Genomic DNA, 16,400 nt, shown 5'->3' with positions numbered 1-16,400 from the left:
AATTTCATCTCAGTAAAAAGAAAAACTAAGAGTGGAGCAGAGGGCAGGAGGGCAGGCAATTCATTTGCCTAGTTAGCCCTTTACGTGATCCTACACTCTATACTGCTCCAAGGTACCCAGCTCCAGAGGCAAAGATTCAACTCCAGCAACACAAAGGGGCAGGAAGCCTGTGCTGAGGGTACTGAGGCTGGGCCTCGGAGCCCCAGGAGAGAGTATCAGGCCACCTGGACAGATTCACCGTCTATGCAGGATGAGAGTCCCAGAGCCCCACAGACCTCCGTGCCAGGGCACATCAACCTACTCCCCTTTGCCTTCAATGTCTACACTCATATAGATGACTTTTTACACCCCTATAAGGAAGCCTGGGGCGTCCCAGGTGGCTCACTGGTAAAGAATCTGCCTACCAACGAAGAGACACAGGTTCGATCCCTGGGTCGGGAAGATCCCCTGGAAAAAGAAATGACAGCCCACTTCAGTATTCTTGCCTGGGAAATCCCATGGACAGAGGAGCCCAGCGGGCTACCTACAGTCCATGGGGCCGCAAAGAGTCATACACGACTTAGCAACAAAGCAAGAACAAGGAAGCCTGAGGCACTGCTACCAGAGACAGACTTCTTTAGATTTACATAAAGTATTTACTAACACGGGAAAACAGACATATTAGGATTCTCCCCAATAGCTGAGAAAAGGCAAAACATTTAATTGACCAGAAATTCAACATAATGAAACCATTCTACTTCTCAAGCTTTCTAGATAACACAGACTTTATGTACCTTCTGGAGAGATTGATAAATATTTGCATTTTGAATTAAATTTCCACATTTTGCTAAAAAGAAACTTGAAACTAAAAGCGAGAATCCCATCACTGACAGAGTATCCTTCACCTCAGAGGTTTAACAAAATGAAAAACCCAGGGAGTTTGGCAGAGCTCTGGTGACTTAAAAGGATAATTTTATATAATGTCCTTTTAATCAGTAATTTGATCATGAAATTTAAAAGTTCCTTATTTATTTCAAAATAAGTTGAACTGAGCTTTACATTTCACTTTGTGATCAAAAATAGATTTTAGAGTTGTTTAAAAAAGCTTAAAAAACAAGGAGACGAAGTGATGATATTGCTTTGGCTGTCAACCAGAAACCATTTCCTAAGCTATACCTATAAGCACAGGAGCTTTAGTGCTGGAATATGGGGAAAATAAAAAATAACCCTTAGCTTACTTAGCCTGCTGTAAAAGAATGCTGAAACCATCCCTTTCAGAAAGGATTATTTTGTAAAGATACATTCAATTTCAATGTTTTAAAGCATCCTAGAAAAAGCAAATCTTTAACAAAAAAAAAGCAATAGTAGCAATCAACAAGTTATTTTCATTGTTTCAACTGTACGTAAGCCAATATACCATAATATCAACCAATATACTAAGTGTAGCAATAATGCCATTAACACTGACTGCAAAAAGTGTTTTTGCTGCTCAATACTCTAGCTTTCATTCAAATTACTTTCACATATAAACTAAATTCAACATTAACTTGAAATCTTAAAGTTAAAAAATGCAATATTGTAAATAATGCATAAGAAAATAAGATCGCAAAGAAAGTATACATATACTTTAGATTCATATATAACTTTGTCAGATTATTTAAATATATACACTAAGGACACAGTATACTATTAACTTTCAATGCAAAAACTACTATGAAGTTTTTATTTTGCTATCAACATCTACTAAATAATGGTTTTCAAAAATTATGTTTTAAAGTAATCCTCATCAAGGCAGTTCGGAAAAAAAATCTTTACAATTTTTAAATTTGCATACACCCTATGACCTAGCAATCCCATTCTTAGAAATCTATCCTACAGAATAACAGCATTGCAAATTATGCATTACATACAATGCTCAGTCCAACACTACTTACAATGTTGAAAAGATTATAAAACTGAATTCATAATACTGAGACTTTTTCCAAACTAATCTATAGCATCAGTGCAATCCCAATTAAATTCTCTATACATGTGTTTTCTTGTTGTTTTGAGTTAGTTTTTGTAAGACTTGAAAATCTGATTCTAAAATTTACATGAAATTTACATGGTAAGGTATAGGAATAACTAAGACTTTCCAGAAGAACAAGGTGGCAGGGCTATGGACCGAACGTTTGGGCCTTAAACCCCAGTGACATCTGGTGATGGTACTTAGAGGCAAAGCCTTTGGGAGGTAGTTAGAGTGAGATGAGGTAAAAAGAGCAGGACCTACCTCTATGACGGGATTACTGCCCTTACAGAAAGTGAAAGGCAGAGAGCGGCCTCCCCACTCCCCCATTTCCCCCTAGGTGCAAGCAACAAAGAAAAGTTATGCAAGGAAATAATGAGAAGGCGTCTGTGTGCCTCTCGGGAAGAGGGTCCTCACCAGATACTGAATCTGTTGGCACCTTGATCTTGGGCTGCCCAACCTCCAGAACTCTGAGAAATAAATGTCTGTTGTTTAAGCCAGCAATCTAAAAATTTTGGTTTTAAAACCAAGACAGGGAAGACCTGCTCTACACTGAAGGCAAGATTTAATATAAAATAGTTATGAAGACAGTGCGAGAACAAGTCAAAGACAAAGCAAGCAGGACAACAGAAAATAGAGCCCAGAAACAAATCCACTCAAATATGGACACAATTTCTGATAGCACAGGAGAGCAGTGTGGAAAGAATGAAACAACTGGATAGCTACAGGGGGAGAACAGTGGTAGTGAAACTTGATCCCTACCTCACACCATGCTGAAAAAACTTATTTCCAAACAGAGTATTAGATTCAAACGTGAAAGGTAAAACTGGATAATACTCTCAAGGAAAAGTAAAGAATACTGTAATAAGAAATGAAGAACACTAGCTATAAAATATAATGTTGATAAATTGGACTACATTACAGCTAAGAACTTCTGTTCAAAGGACACCATTAAGAGAATAAAAGGCAAGGGACAGAAAGGAAATAGATATCTACAAGTCATGTATCCAATTAAAAAAACTCCTATCCATACTGTATAAAAAAGAACTCCTACAAATCAACAAAACAAAGATAAACCAACAGAAAAATGAGCAAGAGCCCGAAATAAGCAGTTCACAAAAGAAGTTATCAATACACAGATGAAAAATGCTCAATCCCATTAGACGAAATATACAGATGGAAACTGCTCAGTCTTGTCAGTCATCAGAGAAATGCAAATTAAAACTACAAAAGAACATTACATACCCACCAGAATAGCTGAAATTAAAGACAACTTTCATAAACTCCTGGTAGGAAGGTAAAGTTCTACAACTATCCTGAAAAAAACAATAGGCATTAGCTTCTAAAGTGTTAAAACTACATATACCCTTTAACCTAGTGCTTCTCCTCCTATAAGTATATAGCAAAAGAAATGTACAATAATCTTCACAGCAGCATAATTTAAAATAGCCAAAAATTAGGCAACCCACAGGTTTAACTATAAAGTTCATGATAGAAAGCATACTTAAGAGGCCCTATTTAAAAAAAAAAAAAAGCAGCAGCATATATCAAAAGGGCAGGACGACGGTACTCTTTTGTAGGGGAGGGAGGAAGCACCACAGTGCTCGCAGTTTTCCTCTTCTTGACGTGGATGGTAGCTACACGGGGACTCACTTCATACAAATTCACCCATTTGTGCACTTTGTTTTACCCTATTTTCTGAACTTCTGGAACTCTTAAAATCCTTCACAGAAAGAAAAAATGTTGGAAAAAATCTAATCTGAGCTATGGTGCCAGCTGCACGTCACTTGGAATCAGTAGTTACTTCAGTGTTTCCAATCACGAACCTGAAAATACAGGGCTTCTCCCCACATAATGCTGAACAAATTGTTATCACATCATTCTGAAAATATCAAATATTAAAGGCAAAGTATAAAAAAAAAGGCAAAGTATATTATCCTCTCAAATTAAGGTATTTAAAGAAAACACACTTTATAAAAGCAAAATTACTATTAGCAAAAAAAAAAGGTTACTAAAAAAAGATGTAGGAATTAAATAATTGACCTGTCAAAAAAAATTCCCATTTTTTTTAATCAAAAGAAGCATAATAAGCTTCTTGCAAGTTTGTTAAGGAAGAAATTCTAAACTCACCTCTCTGTTGGGTGTACCCTCATCAAATGACTCTGTAAATGAAGACGTCCTGCTCCTGGTTCTCGTTGGTGTTGAAGAACTGGAGGAAGCCTAGATTAAAAGATTATTGCACAAATTAGAAAGACTACACATGTGAGCACACTACCTACTCTATAGTCCTTCCTCACAGCCCTTGCCCAGAGAACCCAGTAAGAGGAAGGAAAAGAGCAAATACATGAAAAACAGAAAAAAGTAAGTGAAACATCATCAGTTAGCAGACCCAGGCTACCCACTGGGTCCTTGGTCTGATTCTGCCACCAACTTGAACTAGGACCTTCACTAAATTAACTTTCTGAGTGATAAAATAAACCTCAAAATAAGGTTGTGATGCTAAAATTATTTTATTAGGGGAGACTGAAACCAGGTGAGAAGTATATGAAAACTTTCTATACTATCTTTGCTATAAATCAAAATTCTTCCAAGTTCACTAAAAATAAGTTTGTCAATTCAATTGTGAAAGTGCCTTCCAGCTCTAATATTCAACGTAATGAACTGTGGAGGTAAATATGTCTCTAGTCAAGGCTCTTACTTTGAGAGTACTGTGCACACCACAGCCCAGTACTGAGATGCTAGTCCATTACTTCTGTGAAGGACTGCATGCATGACTCCTACAGTCCTTAGTACAAAAACCCGTAGGATAAATTTAAACAAGAAGCTTCAAACTGAAACTAGAGCCTGAGCCCCACTCTAAGGTAAGCTAAAAACAGTCCTAAAAAGATAAAACCAATACTTCAAGATGCCCCCTCATCCATAACAAGATAGGTCTTAACTCATCTACACAAAAAAATAACGTCTTGATGTCTTACCCTTCTGTAGTCTGTACAGCACTACATAAATAAAAAGCCTTAGTAAATACTTGTTAAAATAAATGAATGAACAAATGAAACGTCCATCTGTCAAGTTAGTGTGTGCTGCTGTGTCTATGCTGGAACAGAGAGGTCACAAGAAACAGTGTATACACATACATACATATGTACATATTCAGTGTACAATTAAGTCTAACATTTCTAATCAACACAAATGTTCAGTAAATGGTGCTGGGACAAATGGCCATCCATATGGGGAAACAAAATCAGTCAGACTTTTACTTTATACTTAAGCTATATTAAAGATTTAAATGATTTCTGGGACTTTCCTGGCAGTCCAGAGGTTAAAATTCCTCATTTCCACTGCAGGGAAATGCAAATCCCACAGTCCCCTGGTTGGGGAACTAAGAGCTGAATAAAACAGGTTTTTATGTCAGAAGCAGAAATCAAAAGGAATAGTTTAATTGGGAGGAGGGGAAAACATCAACAAAATGTGACATAAGTTAAATAAACCTTTTTTCTAAAAAGCTCTTATAAGGACTTAAGTCCAAACTCCAAAAACTCACCAACCTAGTCTTCTTTTCATCTAGGGCAGGTGACCTGAGCTCCCCCAGTGAACATACCCACATGAGACTCTGAGTCATATATGGGCGGTATGAGAAAACAGACATGCAAAATTAATCAAGCTCGTCAGCTGGTGAGCGTGGAGACACAGAGCTTCCTGCACGCATACATAAGGGCTGTGCATGTGAGATGCAATGTGCCAAACTGAGGCAGCTGCAACATTATTAGTGTGGTCCCCCAGCTTGGCTGGGCAGAGCCATCAGCCCAGACTTTCAGGCCCTCCTGAAAATTCTCTAAGTCACCAACTATTTATTCATTAATAGAACTCTTCTCTGCTTAACTAGCTGGACTGAGTTCTGTTGCTTATAACTTAGAATTCCAGCACACACATACCTTCTAAAAGATGAACCAGAAAAATCAACACATGATAGAAGGAATGAGCTATGTGCAGAAGTCACCTTAAGGGATAAGATATCCCTTCTCAACCAAGACAAAAAAACAGGAACAGTAAGGCCTCAAAATCTTAAACAGCAAAATAGTTGAATGTGGGGTACTCTTTCTACCCCCTTCTGATGTCTATGTCAGAAGCTTTCTCTATCTCCTTTATACTTTAATAAAACTGTATTGCACCAAAAAAAAAAAAAAAATAGTTGAATGTGAAATAAAGTTGAAGCCTTATCAATATTTTAGAAGGCAAAAGAGAAAAGGAAAGATATACCCATTTGAATGCAGAGTTCCAAAGAATAGCAAGAAGAGATAAGAAAGCCCTCCTCAGTGATCAATGCAAAGAAATAGAGAAAACAATAGAATAGGAAAGTCTAGAGATCTCTTCAAGAAAATTGGAGATACCAATGGAACTTTTCATGCAAAGATGGGCAAAATAAAGGACAAAAATGGTATGGACCTAACAGAAGCAGAAGATATTAAGAAGAGGAGGCAAGAATACACAGAAGAACTATACAAAAAAGATCTTCATGACCCAGATAATCACGATGGTGTGATCACTCACCTAGAGTCAGATATCCTGGAGTGTGAAGTCAAGTGGGCCTTAGGAAGCATCACTAGAAACAAAGCTAGTGGAAGTGATGGAATTACAGTTGAACTATTTCAAATCCTAAAAGATGATGCTGTGAAAGTGCTACACTCAATATGCCAGCAAATTTAGAAAACTCAGCAGTGGCCACAGGACTGGAAAAGGTCAGTTTTCATTCCAATCCCAAAGAAAGGGAAAGGGAAGTCGCTCAGTCATGTCCAACTCTTTGTGATCCCATGGACTGTAGCCTACCAGGGTCCTCTGTCCATGGGATTTTACAGGCAAGACTACTGGAGTGGACTGTCATTTCCTTCTCCAATCCCAAAGAAAGGCAATGCCAAAGAATGCTCAAACTACCACACAATTGCACTCATTTCACATGCTAGCAAAGTAATGCTCAAAATTCTCCAAGCCAGGCTTCAACAGTACATGAACCATGAACTTCCAGATGTTCAAGGGATTTAGAAATTGTGAGAGGACTTAGAAAAGGGAGAGTAACAGAGATCAAATGGCCAACATCCATCGGATCATCAAAAAAGCAAGAGAGTTCCAGAAAAATATCTACTTCTGCTTTATTGACTAAGCCAAAACCTTATTGTATGGGCCACAACAAACTCTGGAAAATTCTGAAAGAGATGGGAATACCAGACCACCTGACCTGCCTCTTGAGAAATCTGTATGTAGGTCAAGAAGCAACAGTTAGAACTGGACATGCAACAACAGACTGGTCCCAAATTGGTAAAGGAGTGAATCAAGGCTGTATATTGTCACCCTGCTTATTTAACTTATATGCAGAGTACATGATGAGAAATGCTGGACTGGATGAAGCACAAGCTGGAATCAAGACTGCCAGGAGAAATATCAATAACCTCGGATATGCAGATGACACTACCCTTATGGCAGAAAGCGAAGAAGAACTAAAGAGCCTCTTGATGAAAATGAAAGAGGAGAGTGAAAAAGTTGGCTTAAAGCTCAACATTCAGAAAACTAGTATCATGGCATCTGGTCCCATCACTTCATAGCTAATAGATGGGAAAACAGTGGGAATAGTGACAGACTATATTTCCTTGAGCTCCAAAATCACTGCAGGTGGTGACTGCAGCCATGAAATTTAAAAAACACTTGTTCCTTGGAAAGAAAGTTATGATCAACCTAGACAGCATATTGAAAAGCAGAGACATTACTTTGCCAACAAAGGTCCATCTAATCAAACCTATGGTTTTCCAGTAGTCATGTATGGATGTGAGAGTTGGACTATAAAGAAAGCTGAGCGCCAAAGAATTGATGCTTTTGAACTGTGGTGTTGGAGAAGACTCTTGAGAGTCCCTTGGACTGCAAGGAAATCCAACCAGTCAACCCTAAAGGAAACCAGTCCTGAATATTCATTGGAAGGACTGATGCTGAAGCTGAAACTCCAATACTCTGGCCACCTTACACAAAGAACTGACTCATTTGAAAAGACCCTGATGCTGGGAAAGAGTGAAGGTGGGAGGAGAAGGGGACAACAGAGGATGAAACAGCTGGATGGCATCACCGACTCAATGGACATGAGTTTGAGTAAACTCTGGGAGTTGGTGATGGACAGGGAGGCCTGGTGTGCTGCAGTCCATGGGGTTGCAAAAAGTTGGACACAACTGAGCGACTGAACTGAGCTGAGAAAACATACGTGTGCTTTTGTGTGCTTAGTCACTCAGTCGTGTCTGACTCTCGTGGCCCATGGACTGTAGCCCTGCCAGGCTCCTCTGTCCATGGAATTCTCCAGGCAAGAATACTGGAGCGGGTTGCCATTTCCTTCTCCAGGGGATCTTCCTGAACCAGGGATCCAACCCAAATTTTCTTATGTTTCCGGCACTGGCAGGTAGATTCTTTACCACCAGCATCACCTGGGAAGACCCCAAAAAATGTATGACTAGAAGCCAAAATTGTGTTTAGAAAATGGGAAAGGAAAGCAATCACTGGACAGTGTTTATCTAGGAGTGAAACTATATCACAAATATTCAGAACACTTCAGAAATAATTCTCACTGAGGTTGAGGGAAATGTAATAACCCTTCCCACCCAAAGCCATGAATTTCAACTCATAGTTCAAAGACTCTAGATGTTTCAAACACTACCAATATGACTGGGAGAAGCTCCATTTATATCTCCTTTTATATGGTTATATGTAGTATCTCCTTTAATAAAAGGGCTACTGAGAGGGCAAAAGTTAGGAAAGTAATTAGTTTTACTAGGCCACAGAGGTAACTCTTAGCCAACCCTCTCTGCCATGATTCCAACATCTCAAAAAAATTAGGAGGTTAATAATTCAGCTTTCCAAACACCCAGATGCCAAGAAAGGGCTACTCCAGACAAGGGCTTCCAAATCACTTGAAAAGTGCACCTCTACTGTGAAAGTTTTTAATTGGCACTATGAGAAAACATAGTGGCTCATAGTGGCTCAGACGGTAAAAGCGTCTGCCTACAATGCAGAAGACCTGGGTTCGTTCCCTGGGTTGGGAAGGTCCACTGGAGAAGGAAATGGCAACAGACTCCAGTACTCTTGCCTGGAAAATCCCATGGATGCAGGAGCCTGATAGGCTACAGTCCATGGGGTCACAAAGAGTCGGACACGACTGAGTGACTTCACTTTCACTTCCACTTATGTTTTCTCATATGAGCCTAATCTTTAACTGGAGCCTCATCAACTCTGGAAAAGTCAGCAAAATCAAATGTTGGGGTTTATGAAGTTAAAGTATAGATTCTAAGATACACTGCTGCTGCTGCTGCTAAGTCGCTTCAGTCATGTCCGACTCTATGTGACCCCAGAGACAGCAGCCCACCAGGCTCCTCTGTCCCTGGGATTCTCCAGGCAAGAACACTGGAGTGGGCTGCCATTTCCTTCTCCAATGCGTGAAAGTGAACAGTGAAAGGGAAGTCACTCAGTCATGTCCAACTCTTCGTGATCCCATGGACTGCAGCCTACCAGGCTCCTCCGTCCGTGGGATTTTCCTGCCCTCAGAAAAGTAGTACCACATGGCCAAGCTTGGCCTGATGGTTGTAGGTCTTCCTCTGGAGTTGCAAAAGTAAGAATCACATGAGGGAATGGATGTGACTGCAAAGTATGAAAATATACAAAAAAAAAAAACTAGCTGTACTTGAGTATTTATCCCAAAGTCTTGCATCTTTAACAGCTATCCTCACTTTAAAATATATAGGAAAAATAAAATGAAATAAAATAAAATATATAGCGATTTACATTCCTTCAAACTAAATTTCATCTAAATAATTCTTACAGCCATGAGAAATCTGAAGACAGATTTCTAAGCTGTTTGTCAAGAAGCCTGATGGTTATATCCAGGCTCACAATATTTTTATTGCCAACTGATTATTTATTGACCATAGTCCTCGACTTCACTGTAAGAAAAAAAAAATTTTAGTCACCGTGGTACTCAGAATTCGAAGATGACCCAAAATCACCCTCGCCTTGCAAATACGAGATATCATTGCCCTGATGATCTTCCCTTTCAGAGCGAAAAGGATTTTGCAGGTGTATTTAAGATTACTACTCAGTTGACCATAAGTCAACTCAGAGAAAGGAGACTATCTGAATGGGACCAACCTAATTACACAAGCCCTTTAAATGAGTCCAGTGTGCAGCAGTGGGGCAGAAAGCAGAGGCATGTACTCCTGCAATCCTGAAGGAAAGCAAAGGCCTGTGAGGGTCAAATGGTGGGGAACTGTGGGCAGTGCTAGGAGCAAAAGACAGTAAGAAATAAGGACCTCTGTCCCACAACCATATGAGCATGGATGAGGATCCTCATCACCAGATGAGAACACAATTTGGACAACTTGATCTTCGTCTTGTGAGACCCCGAGCAGAGAAGTCAATCATGCCACGCCAGACTTCTGATGTACATACTATGAAACAGTAACTGGGTTATTAGGCAGCAAGGTTGTGGTAATGTGTTACTCAACAGCAGGAAACTAATGCAGTCACCTTTAGGAACAGTAAGCCCTGAACACCATGACTTTTCAAGACTCTGCTTTTTCAAGACCCACTCAAGACTCTGCTCAGATGTCACTCTGATCCCCTCACGCTGTCTCCACCTCTCATCTTCATGGTACAGAGACCACATCTTCCCTTCAAGGCAAAAGTGACCCCAGCACAGCACCTTAGCAGGTTCTGTGAAATGAAGCACCTTATAGTAACAAACGCTTTCAAATACCTTCTCTTTAGATTCTCACAAGCCATCTGAACAGTAGGAGGACAGTCATCCCTAATTTCCTGACAAGAAAGTGAAAAGCTGAGAATGCTTGTGTGGCTGGATCAGGGTGCACACTACAAGATCTGGGCTAGCACGCAGGTCTTCTGAGTCCCTCATTTGCTTCCCCAGTACTCTTTGGGTCATTGTTTCTCAAAATTTTTTCACTGGGACCAGCAGTTAAACAACAATAACATTCTTTTTGCACAGACACTTCTAAAACAAAAGTTTTATAGAATCTTAATCTTTACAACATAAGATGCCACATTTTGACCCAAAATATTCCTTCATTTAAAAAAAAAAGCTGATCCCAATCCTCTGATTCCACAACCCACCCGAACTGCTTTCTCCATACCATACTGTCTGAGTAAGAAAAATGTTGATAAACATAGCCACTAACTCTTAAATCTTGATTACATCAAATGTATCTAGTATATTTTTACTGTACCAAAAAATTAGACATTGAAAAGCATTAATCTTAGGCTGAACAGCACACTCTAAAGATAACAACACAAACTTTAGATATTCGTATTACTGAGAAATTCTATGTTAGTCAAAACTATGTTAATCAAAGTTTATTCCATTGGGGCTCTATTATCTGAGAGTTTTCCTATAAAGAGCTACTGTATTCAAGACAGCTGAACTGTCAGATAGATACAGATATCTAAAGTTATAAATTCAAGATGGTTAAATCTTACTGATACCTGAAGCGGTTTGGCAGTAACAATAAGGTTTAACCATTTTGAATCTATACCTTTCTGAAATCAACTGATTCTAGTTTTCAAAGATTAAAGGAAACTAAACTTAATTTAACATTTTTTAGGTCAGTTGTCATTTCTATGAATACCTACTTGTAGTATATCTTCTCCATCTGTTTTAGCCTGCTATTAGTTTAGAAACTAGATAACTACATCTAATAGAATTACAGGCAAAATAAACATAAGAAAATTCAAAATGAGGAATTTTTTTAAAACTGTCCTTATGAATAACTTACATTAACTATGGAATATGAAGTCAGTGACATTAAAATTTTGGCTGCCCAGAAGCCTTTTGACACTACTTACTACTCACATGATACCCCAAGTAGATGGATGGCATTCTTACACAAGCCTAGCATCTGGCTTCATTTCTCCCTGCCACACCCACGAGTAACCAAATCATAGCAAGGACACAGCCACAGACTCCTCCTCACCACGTACTCGTGAAAGTCTCTGCCAATCTATCTGACACCCCAGCTATAAAGGAATGGCCAAAGTAACCTGGAGTTAATATGTCACATAAACCTTTATCTACTAGTTACCAAAATTATTAGAACTTTCCATCATGTCTTTAGTAAAGTACCTTCTACATCCTGTCGTCTAAACAGTAGTGCCGGAAATGAAATATTGCTGCTTATGTTATAAATGTTCACCTCTCAAAAATAGTCCTTTAATATAGAGAAGTCCACTCATTCAAAAGTAATTTAAGGAGACTTCTCGTTAAAAACATGATAGGTGGACCAAAGTTTCTTATTTTTCTCTTCCTTGAAAAGAGTTGGGGTATCCCTGGTGGCTCAGTTAGTAAAGAATCGACCTGCGATGCAGGAGACCTGGATTCAATCCCTGGGTGAGGAAGATTCCCTGGAGAAGGAAATGGCAACCCACTCCAGCATGCTTGCCATGGGAAATCCCATGGACAGAAGAGAAGAGCCTGGAGGGCTACAGTCCATGGGGTTGCAAGAGTTGGACATGACTTAGCAACTAAACCACCACCCAAAGAGTTAAATTTCAACCAATTTTCAGAAAAATCGGTGTGAACAAAAGAATACTAAAGTGATTGTACACCTGAGGACACTACAATCCCAGGGAGGGGACACTGATAAGAAACAAGCCTATTTTCATCTCCAGAGCCCTAAAAAGATTTAAGACTTCAAAGTTACAATACAAGTTATAACGAAGAAGTTAAGAGGCAGGACCAAAATAAAAAAATTGGTTGAAAGATCCCCATGTCCCTTGTCCCACCTTACATAGCCTCTGAAAAACCAAAGGTTTATTTTTCTGGAGCCATTGAGGCTCAAACTGGATGAAGCCAAGCACAGTAAGACAGGAGTGAAGGGCAAAGTGTGTGACTAAACCTAGAGGGATTACAGGTGATATTTTGCACAGTGAACAGTGGAACCTCCAGCACACTGCTTCTGAAGCAGCCAGGCTTATAACCTGGCAGCCCTTGCCCAAAAAACAAAAGGTTTCACTGGAGAAATCAAATGACATCTTAAAGATCTCAGGTTATCAAGAGGTAGATATTTCTCCCAATAATAAAACCAATTTGCACCCTATCACCCAGCAGGGAGTCCCAGCGTTGATCACATGATACTTGCAGATAGCATCAGATTTTTAGTGTCTCGCCTTTAAATATGGATACCCCAGAGCAGTCAGTAAAGAAAAATTCCAATGTAAGAGCCAACGACAACAAAATCCACAAAAAATAAATAAATAAATAAAAGAAAACTTCAAAACAAAAGGGAAAAAATCAGAGCTATAAAAGATGTATCAGAGGACTTCTCTGGTGGCCCAGTGGCTGGGACTCCACACTCCTAATTAAAGGGACCCAAGTCTGATCCCTGGTCAGAGAGCTGGATGCCACATGCTGCAATTAAAAATCCCACATGCCACAAGTAAGACCTGGTGCAGCCAAAATAAATACATTTTTTTTTTAATGTTAAAGATAAATCAGTATTAGCAAGAGCAATGCTATGAAAAAGCAAAAGACAGTAAGAAATAGCCTTTGGAAAATTTAAAAACAGAATAGGAAAAATTAAAAATTCAACTGAAAATTAACATTGTAGATTTAACTTCAAAAAATAAAGAAAACAAAAAACTCATTGAAGAGTTAGATAAAATTGAAGCAAACTCTCAAAAATAGGACAAAAAAGGAACTTCCCTGTGGTCCAGTGTTAAGACCCCACACTTCCAGTGCAAATAGAACAAAAAACAAATAAATAAATTAAAATAGACCATGAAGGGTAAAAAATAATAAATAAGAGAATCTATCCTGAAGGTACAAAAACTAACTGGTCTTCCAGAATAGAAGAGAAAAAACAAAGGAGAGGGAATTATCAAAGAAATAATATCTAAAAGTTTCCAAGAACTAAAGCACAGGAGTCACCATACTTAGTGAAGCACAATGCAAAAATAAATCTACACAAAGGCATGTGCACCATAAAATTTCAGAAAACAAGAGAAGATCCTAAAGTCTCCAGAAAGAACACGGAGGACAGAGCTGGAGGCTGGAGTAGACAGTGCGCTTTGTTTTGTTTTGTTTTGTTTTAGCATAACAGTCTTTCAGCAGTGCTTTATCTTTTAAAACTACAGAATGTATCACTTTGATAAAAATAAAAGTAAAATTTCATTTTAAATTTTTATTTAAAAATCATAAGTATCTAGTATATCCAGTAAAAGGTACCCTATATAATTTAAAAGCATAATACACAGATTAAAAGATGATCTATTTCTCATCCTAAATTTCATCCAACAGTTGATAACAAATCATAAGTGAACTGATGTTATTCCCAATATTTTAGACACTGGCTACTGTTAACATCGTCCACGATAACTTAGTCAAATAATTCTATAAAATAAATAAAATAGAAAAATCAGACATCTTTACTAATCTAAGAAACATGCATTTGTTAAGAATTCATAATTTGAAAGACAAATATTTAAGATAAATGCATGTTTATGCCAAGAGTGGTAATTAGGTTTCTAGTACAAGAATGCAGACTGAACTCTGTTTACTTCTCTTCCTCCCAAAAACCCATTGAAATGAAGGTTTAAAAAAAAAGCAGAAAAGCAGATAAACTAAAACTCTAGAACGAGAGGGAAAATCATAAGTAAAAAGAAAACAAATTTTTGAAGAATAAAGGCAAAAGGATTCAAATTGGTGGGGAAGTCAGGGCAATTGGGCCATAACTCCAAACATACACAAACGGCGGCTCTGGGAGAGCAAAAGGTACTTCTTGCAACAGGGGGAATAAATCAGTTTTATACACTAGAACGGGAGATTACTACTCTCAGGAATGTGTCTCAGGTCTGTGAAACAAACAGGTACATGGGGTCAGCCTCCTTCAACCCAAACACTTCTCCAGACAAAAGAAACAGCCAAATACAAGGAGTAACACCTTGGAGGCGTCAGTGCTCCAATTGCAGAGGCTGGCACCATAAAGCAGGGTAACACACCCCAGTTTCACCACAGCAATCCCAGTCCTGCCCAGTCCACGTCAGTTTAAGTTTCAAGATAATTACCAGTGTCCCCATTCATTAAGAATGTTTGGATAATAAATCACCCACCTGGTCTTCATAAATATAAATGAACAACTAATAACAACAAGACATTTTTCTCAAAAAAAGAAAAACAAAAAAAAAGAAAAACAATGTGACCAGTATGAATACATATAACAACCTAGAACAATCTGATAAATCAAGGAACAGACTTTAAATATGTATGTATATATAATACATAACATCCTGGGAGAGTTTTGAGAAGCTCTAGCTTCCATTAAACCAAAAGCTGCTGCTAAAAAAAAAACAAACTGCAAGTACTGTGGGGTTAAGAGAATGGGCTTTAGAGCAAGACTGCCTGGGTTCATATCTCAGCTTTATCACTGAGTTGTATGGTACTAGCTGTCTACACAGACAAGTTATTTAATCTCCCTTGGCCTCAATTTCTTATCTGTAAAATAAGGATAATACAAATCCACACTTTTATTATTTCATGTATTAATTTAGATAATACATGCAATGCACCAAGAAAACACTTAGGTAAAAGTAACTACCCAAGGTTGACTAGTGTTAATTTGTGGAAATTAAATGTGATGACTAGAATAAATTCAATAGAAGCAGTTGAAATAAAAATCTGAAATCTTTCAAAGCAATAGAATAAAGGGAAAAGAGGAATATATCAAAAGAGGGGAAAAGGATATACAGAGAATTTATTTTTAAAAAAGATTAATAAGATTTAAAAAAGAAAGAAAAGGGGGAGACTAAAAAAAAAACAAAGAAGAAAACTAGAAATTTTTTAGCATCAAGGAAAAAGAAAAGATTCAAGGATCAAGTTAACCACCAATACAGCAAAGAACAAGTTTGAATTAGATTTTTCATTTGCACACAGGATGCTAGAAGATAAGGGAGAAATAAAGCCAACAGCCTGAGGGAAATTTTTCAACCTAGAATTTTATAGCTAGTCAAGTAAATGTTCACGTAAATGAAAACATCTTCCTAATATTTTGTGATTTAGGAGGTAAAGAAACTAAATGGTTAGTTAAAATCCTGTATTTTTAAGGACCTTTATCAACACATTAACTGAAGTTCTACCTCAAAGTTTCCAGCCTTGCTTTCTCACCTGGGCCCAGGAGGATGCCTCTGAATTTGCTCACAGCTTCGGTGGGATGTAAAGTTATATATAATTTGCAAACACGTCTTAAGGTCTCTGAATATCACAATAAGCTCAAGAGACAAAGCTTCTCTCAGAAGTTTTTCCTCCAGTTTTTCCTACCAAACTAACAGGCAGATGAAAGAACTTTGTATGGCCCTTACCTGTTCAAGTTTCACACAGATTTTTTAAATCACA

General features: G+C 38.2%; 1 protein-coding gene across 5 annotated transcripts in view; it reads right to left on the bottom strand.

Annotated features, from left to right (window-relative positions):
- The window catches only part of GOLGA4 (golgin A4), a 112,622-nt gene that overhangs the window by 91,849 nt on the left and 4,373 nt on the right, over positions 1 to 16,400 (bottom strand). For all 5 annotated transcript variants that reach the window (XM_043885176.1, XM_043885177.1, XM_043885178.1 and 2 more), the window contains exon 2: positions 4,115 to 4,204. In XM_043885176.1, the coding sequence (XP_043741111.1) occupies positions 4,115 to 4,204 (90 nt within the window). The remainder of the gene's footprint in view (positions 1 to 4,114; positions 4,205 to 16,400) is intronic.

This window comes from Cervus elaphus, chromosome 24, assembly GCF_910594005.1.
Source record: "Cervus elaphus chromosome 24, mCerEla1.1, whole genome shotgun sequence".
NCBI classification, from domain to species: domain Eukaryota; kingdom Metazoa; phylum Chordata; class Mammalia; order Artiodactyla; family Cervidae; genus Cervus; species Cervus elaphus.
The sequence above is the reverse complement of the archived record's forward strand: the minus strand, read 5'-3'. Positions and strand labels throughout refer to the sequence as shown.